Below are 7,500 nucleotides of genomic sequence, written 5' to 3' on the forward strand. Positions count from 1 at the left end.
TTACAAATACCCTTCATCTGCAACCTTTTAGTGCTTATGGTTTACTTTGTTAATGAAATCTCCAATATAAAAATGCTAGTGGATAGTTTACCTGACAAAGCTGTATTTTTCCTTCATAATCTGTAGTCCTTGGAGATACATTCTCCAGCTGTAATAAGTAGGAGAATCTGAACTTAGCAAGTTAACCTCAGCATTTTGGCAAGGCATCCCTCCCAGCAAAGACATTCTTGAAATTATTTATTGTACAAATAGGTTGGCACTCGATTCTTTAATGGAGATTTTAAAGATTTATCATATTAAGTATATAATAAATTAGGTGTAAAACAAATTGTTTAAGTAATTTTTGAGGTGTGATCTGTAGCTCCAGAGTGAGATGTTCCCACATCCAGCATTCTGTTTACACAGTGAATATCAACAGACTTGAATGTATAATCCCTAACAAGGTTTTTAGTGATGTATCTAATTTTATGTGTCTGTTGTAGTCACCTGAGTGACAAATGTGAGTTAGCTTGCTTACCTCTGGTCTCACTCCAGTAGACCTCTCTATAACCCATTTCTCAGCCTTGCTGTATGTAACTGTGCCCCTTCTGATGTTCACATCTTTTAGTGCTATTGAATCTTCTGTATCTAACGTCTGTACATGTGAAATAAACGTTGAAGAATAACAGTCTAATATATCACCTAAATATTTGAGCTAATTATATTAAATATTGTGTGCATGCAGTACACACTGAGGTATGAGAAAAACACCATCTTCTTTTATTTATATATTTAAAATATATAGACATTTTGTTCATTGATAAACCTTTCATAAAACTACCAAATAGCTGTACAGAACATGTACAATTGCAAGGTTACTAGTCATTAGTAAGCATGATTGAGACTTTTAACAATATACACAAAAACCCCCATTAGTCATAAGGACAAAATGTAGAAATAAAGACAAAAAAATGTCTAATATTATATTTCATTCCCTGCAAATGTTTTGATGAAACTTGGCAAACAGCCAAATAAATAGCACTACAATAAATACTTCAACCTGGACAGACTCCACACAAACCATACAGCAAACTCAAGACCAACAGAGATCAGAGATATGTAAATAATTTTAATATCCTTTGTAGTACATTCACAATATTACAACAAATGCAACAATTCAATAAATTTCTAGGGATAATCTCCTCCAATCCCCACTTTATAGTTATAATATGCTCTTCATGTGTTCATTGCAAAGGGGAATATGGGTAACTTTGGCTCTATCCTCATTGTAATGGCTTGCAGTTAGTTCATAATTTAAGCATACCTATTGGCTGACAGTATATTAGAATGACTACAGTGTCAATCACAGCTCTTGCTATGCACTAAAAACAATGATATTGATAGGCCAGTGAATATTAAGTATGTTAGAATGTGAAAAAAAACAATTACTTTCTCTATACACTAAATCTCTGAAGTATATACTTTGCTTAAACTTTATTTCTTGTGAAATTCAACATGCCATATGGTGAACCACAAATCAACAAGTGAACACTGACTGCAGTTATCCTGGCACTGGCCACTCAATAGATGGTGGGGTAGAGATGCTGCCATTTCTTGGCTCTTTTCTTTATTCTCAGTCTTACTGCAAACACTCAAGCAATCCTTCTCTGTGCTTACAGCAGATGGCACCATGGTCTGGCCTTCACTGCATTTATTTGTTGCCTGTGATGAGGATGCTAGCTTTTGCATTTTGTTTATTCCTTTCAACAAGACTGGTGGTATATTTGGTTTCACGACCACTCCTTTCCTTCGTGGCAAACTTTCAACACCTTCTGATGAAGAAGTGAAAGTTTTACCCTTAGATAAGCTTGGTCTTTTGCTAGCACTTGTAAAGACTTGCGAAGTTTGTGAGCCTTTACTTGCTGGCAGGTTTTTGTTAGTTTCCACAGCACAAGGTGGACTATTCTCCCTTGTTTTCATCACAGATGCCTTTGTACTGCGCATGTATGACTTCAGAGCTCCTGATGGCAAGGACATTCTTGATGCTGATCCACGGCTCAGTGATGAAGTCTCACCTTGAATGCTGTCCTCCTTTGTGAAAAATCTCCCCTCAAGTTTAATATCATTTACTCTTTTCATTAGAGATGAAAATTCATGGTCTGTGGCAGCATCAGCACCTGTAATATCATCATCCCATATAACCTGACTACTTTGTCGCAAGGTGCTTGATTTACCAACTCTGACATCATCCGCAAAGTTAGTGCAACGAGCAACAGTATTTCGCCGCACTAAAAGCGGCATTTGTTTCATTCCTCGATGACTGAATTTTCGAACCATCTTTTGTACTACTCCAGCCTTCTGCACTTCTTGGCAAACTGCATCATCATCCTCAAGTTTCAATTTACAATCATTTTCAGCATTTTCTTCATGTTCTTCCTCCATGACTGACTCTAACACAATGCTGTGCTCTCCATCATTATTTACACCAGCAGCAGTCTCTCCCTCTATATGTTTTCCGTGAAAGCCTTGGATGTCTCGAACACCTTCTTCCGAGAAGCAACCATCCCTGCTAGGGGGGAGGGAAGGTCTGCCATGGTCTGTGCTGGTGGCCCCGTTCCCCCCAGAGAGGGGCCAACCGCTAAAAAAGACGAGAAGCCAGACAAACGAGGGCAACTCGGAGAACGCATCAACTCTGCAAAAATTGGGAAACCATTAGTGTTGAAGATTTATCACAAAAATGGCAATATGGAAAATGGGAAAATTTTCTATAAATCAAGGGTAAAATAAGTTAATCATGAAACACTATTGTTGCTTAGATCTTTTCTTCTAATACTCTGAAATTTTGATGACCCTTCTGCCTCTGGTTACAATAAAAAAATACCAAAATTTTATTTCATATTTGATGATACATTGTGTCCCAAAATAAAGAAAAAGATTAATTGAAAAATATAAAATAATGCCAAAATAAAGTCATTTTCTAAAATATGTGACCTGTTATCATAATAAAGAGCACCCAATAGATGTTTCTTCCAACTACTAGCAAGGACTAAGTAACTACGAAAAGCCATTATGAAGGTGAAAAAGTCCCTTCCCTTCTCTGCTCTATTCAAAAGCACTAATGGATCAAGCTGTTTGCAAGTAAAGGCAAAGCACTCACTTCAGCTTTATTATGAACAATTAAGCTAGTATAGCATTTGGGAATTAGGTGTTTGCTCTTTTTTTTTAATGAAGAAATAATAATATATAAATATACACACACATATAACTGCCCATATATCTCTGCCTTGCATACATCTAAGCATGCACACAATGCAACACACACACGCATACACACAAGATAAAAAAAGGAAATTTCAATTTAATGTGACCGTACTTCAATATGAAATATTTTCCCAGATTTCAATAGCTAATAGAAATATAGCCTTTCTAGTATTCAATGTATTTTTCATGTATAGCAATTAAATGATTTACATTAGCCCTAACAGCAGGGAAGGTTGTGAGGACATCAAGTGTCTCATTATGGAAAGTAACTTGTAAGCAATTTCAAACATATAAATACTGTGATTCTCTAATGTATATTATAAAGCATTAACTCATCTGTAACAGAAACTTCCACAAATGAACATACTGGGTGATGAAGGACTAATTCCTCACAAATGTTTTACATATTACAAATTTTCAGGCCTCAACGATACAATAAAGATACAAGAACTTTAAAACTGACCTTTTCTTTCTCACTTCTTCAGAATGGACTGAAGACTAAGGACTTTCTGTCTATTATCTTTTCTTTTAGCATGGAAAACATTGTTCTGATCCTCACTCCTTCCAACACATCATCTCTCATATCTTAACATGCACTCAGCATGTGTTAAAGTCAGTAAAGACAGCAACCTCTCAGTCTCCTGGTAGTTATGCTGATTTCCACAAGCTCAAAACACAATGGACTCCATCAAAATTTAAGGAAAAAATACAGCTTTCCGTAAAATCCTGTGAATTTTTCGTCCTACAAAATACATTCACCTCCAGTTCATGCATAGATTTCACATATAACAAAGGCAAATTTCATGAGATCAAAGATAACTGGCCTTCTGAGAAAACTACTGACAAAGACCTGTTTCACTTCACACACTTCTGGAAAAATTGCAGGTAGATTCACACAACTCTGCCTCACATTTACTGCACTCTGAAAACATATGTACTATTCCATGAACTTACTGTTCCATCTATATCTCCTTCAAGCATTAATACTATATTCTAATTTCCATCATGTCTAACAAGGTTCCTCCTACCTTTCCCCCGTGCCGAGCTCAAACTCGCCCCTCTTCGCAATGGAGACTTTGTGTCTGTGTCGTTCCCTGTATTGGTGTCACTGCGCTGCTCTGTGAAGGTTAGAAAGCTGAGGTAATCTTAGGTTATAAGAGCACTTGGAGTTTCAGCAATGAAGGGGTCGTGTGTACTTTTTATATTAAAAGATTAAAAATGAAAAAATTGCAGGCAGAGGGTAATTGTTTGGTCAATTTTGTTAAGAAATTAATTCTGAAAATTATTTTTATTCTAAGACTTTTGAAAATGTATTTTTGTGTCTACTGTTAATTTCAAAGCAAAAAGTAAAATTCTTTCACAAAGTATTGGTGATTTTCTTGACTACTAATCAGAAGCACACAGATTAAACTATTCATGCAATACAAATTAATGCCAGAATATTGCATGTTATACAAGCAAGATGGATAACCACACAACTACATTAATAAGCAAAAGAGAAGCAAGCAGATCAAGCAGATTCAATCTCCAACATCCAAATAAAATATATGAAGCAGAAAAGGCATGGGGAGGTTAAGAATAACATAAGCCTTGGATAAATTAACTACGAAACACTGATCAAGTTTGCAACCAAATGCCAGCCTATTGAGTGAGTACTGAAGAAGAGATGCAAAAACCCAGTTTCAAAACTGCATTCATAAAAAATAAACAGACTTGAGATGGCATATACTCTTAAACTTGGCATATTACTATGAATACAGTTTTGAAAATAATGAACCCAATTTAAGGTTTTTCCATTGGTCTATATGTTGACACCCAACCAACAACTCAAGTCACTTATATACACTGAAAAAAAAATCCTCCTCCTGCTTTCCAGTGCATGCATACCATACTGGCATACAACTTTTGTTCTGCTGACTGTAACCCTTTCCATGCTGACCAGCACAGCATGCCTGGCCGCAGTAGTAGTGTGGGCTCATTACCTTGCATGTTGGCGGCTGTGAGGATGATATGCTCTAGTTTTTCCCTAAGAGCTGTTACTTCATCTGTCCTCAACTGTCGTTCGGCCTTGAGGAAGTGGCCCAGCTGCCGGCATAGCTCTCCCAGGTCGGCCTCGTGCTGCGGCAACACTCATCAACTCACTACATAAAGGCTCTCACTCTACTTTCACAACATACACAAGTCATTCTCAGGATGGATCACCACACCCTATCAGACTCATCACTCATGCAAGTAAACTAATTATTCATTAAAAAAAATACTACTCACATGCATCATTTGGTAAGTTGATATTAATAAAAAATAAAAAGACTAAACAAGACAATATTTCTGAAATAAGGGCTATATGAAAAGAGAAAAAACATAAATTCTATCACATAACTTCTGGAAAAAGCAGCTTGGGTATGAGCCATTCCACAGCTAGCATAATAAGGAAAACATGGCTGCAAGTCACTAGGACACTAAACAAAACAAGGAACAGTTACTATGGCTAGGGGACATTCAACATCACATGTACCAGTATAAAGCACACTCTGTACTACCAACATTCAGCTAGCAATCTAGTTTTTTAAAATTATGTTTGAGATGTAAAACAAAGACCATTTCTTAAATGCAGAAAGTGAGGTGACATAAGTTTTGATATGACTAAAGCGCTTCCCATGTCAATTAGATGACACTGAAACCTACATTATCTCAAGACTAGCTTTCTAGTCAACATTCCATAAAATAAATTAATATTTACATTTGATCCCATGGAGTTCATGAGGAACTCACTCTTGTGACCTCTTATTGATGATAATGGTGATAATTGTGATGAAGTTAACAATACCAAAACATAACTTTGTCCCACACTATATGCCACATTACGAGACAAAACCAAGTATTCTATTATATAAACCCATTCATGATCCTAAAGTTTGCATAAAAACATTAGCACACCTGATCAGCAAGGTTATACTAGGGCGGGTGGTTAATGGTACTAATATATTGTCAAAAGAGTTGAAGAAACGTTGAAGAGACCATCTCAAAAGTGAAAAAATACAATAAAATATCCAACAGCTTCAGCATAAATCCTTCCGAAATAGTACAAAGTCTTATTAACTATCAACAAAATTGCTGAAATGTGTAATAACCCTAAGAATTGTTATAATGAATTTCACAAATAATTTCTAATTACCTTTACATAGCTAACTTTATTCATAATTCTTCACCAATATATTGCCTGTGAAACTATTAAACACATCCTAAGATTAACCCATTGGATCCAGATGCTTCACTGCCATTATGTGGCCCAAAATACGAGCATTAGACTTATGTGAGCGGACACTCTGACAAGTATGCAGGGTGCAAACAAACACTTGTGTGACAACACTCCAAACCACCCCTTTGGAATTTTTACTCTTTTTCAGCACAAGTATTTTCTTTTTCTTTTTTTTTGGGGGGGGCCATTTTCCAATGTCTATATTTGTCATTTTATTTACTTTATCTAGATGGTAATAAAATGTTTTACTTGCACAGACACCATATCATCTCTCAAGGTAGTCTACAATTCAGTGCAATAATAGAGCAATAAGTAACATTTTGTTATTTGTGTATTCTTTTAATTTTTCATATTAATTTTCTGTAATACAACCTGGGCTGCCAGTCACAGCGGCCAGGAATAGGATCCTGAGCATGGAAATAGCGTCCTCTCTGCAGCCAGCGCTCTTCCAGCCATGGCTCACGGACATTACAGTCCACACTTATTTATCAATGTAAATAATGCAAAAGCCCCTTTCTAAATGCCAAATGAGTCTAATCATCCTCCAAGAGCTTTGTACACTCAAGGCAAGTCTTTCCTATCACCCAGCCTTCAACAGAAATGTGATAGCAAGTTTGCGTCACCCCAGCACACAGTTAAATTTCCCCATGACAGCATGTTCATGTCATCTGCCCTCAAGCCAAATTATTTCATGACATGATGGTCACGTCATCCAGATCATAGATGGTTAGGTAGCTCAGTCCTATAATTCTAAATTTCTAAATTTCTAAATTCTGATGTTTGTGATGTCACCTCACTTTTGCCTGGCCTTCATCAACCATCACTTACTGAATGTGCCTGTTGCAGTTGTTGAGTCAGCCGTGCAATCTCCTCATTGCATAAGGCTAACTCACTTTCCCGCAATCGCAGTTGTGTGCTCAGGTCACGACCACAGTCATCCTATAAACATTTGTGGATATAAGACAATTTGAAAATATTTGGCAACTCTTATAAAAGAACAT

At 36.5% G+C, this 7,500-nt stretch overlaps 2 protein-coding genes across 28 annotated transcripts in view; one reads left to right on the top strand and one right to left on the bottom strand.

Annotated features, from left to right (window-relative positions):
- LOC125039474 (endophilin-A-like) overlaps positions 1 to 665 on the top strand; it is an 88,760-nt gene extending 88,095 nt beyond the window's left edge. For all 8 annotated transcript variants that reach the window (XM_047633460.1, XM_047633459.1, XM_047633458.1 and 5 more), the window contains one exon: positions 1 to 665. This exon is cut by the window's left edge and continues 3,353 nt beyond it. The gene's annotated coding sequence lies outside the window, so the exon portion shown is untranslated.
- Positions 666 to 754: 89 nt separating this feature from the next.
- LOC125039471 (protein MLP1 homolog) overlaps positions 755 to 7,500 on the bottom strand; it is a 34,641-nt gene continuing 27,895 nt past the window's right edge. For 17 of the 20 annotated variants that reach the window (XM_047633453.1, XM_047633451.1, XM_047633436.1 and 14 more), the window contains 4 exons: positions 7,328 to 7,438; positions 5,223 to 5,358; positions 4,269 to 4,358; positions 755 to 2,671 (listed from right to left, as the gene is read on the bottom strand). In XM_047633453.1, the coding sequence (XP_047489409.1) occupies positions 2,484 to 2,671; positions 4,269 to 4,358; positions 5,223 to 5,358; positions 7,328 to 7,438 (525 nt within the window). In that variant the 3' untranslated portion in view covers positions 755 to 2,483. The remainder of the gene's footprint in view (positions 2,672 to 4,268; positions 4,359 to 5,222; positions 5,359 to 7,327; positions 7,439 to 7,500) is intronic. The other 3 variants (XM_047633439.1, XM_047633446.1, XM_047633449.1) reach the window with 3 other exon arrangements.

Source organism: Penaeus chinensis, chromosome 27 (genome assembly GCF_019202785.1).
Source record: "Penaeus chinensis breed Huanghai No. 1 chromosome 27, ASM1920278v2, whole genome shotgun sequence".
NCBI lineage: Eukaryota > Metazoa > Arthropoda > Malacostraca > Decapoda > Penaeidae > Penaeus > Penaeus chinensis.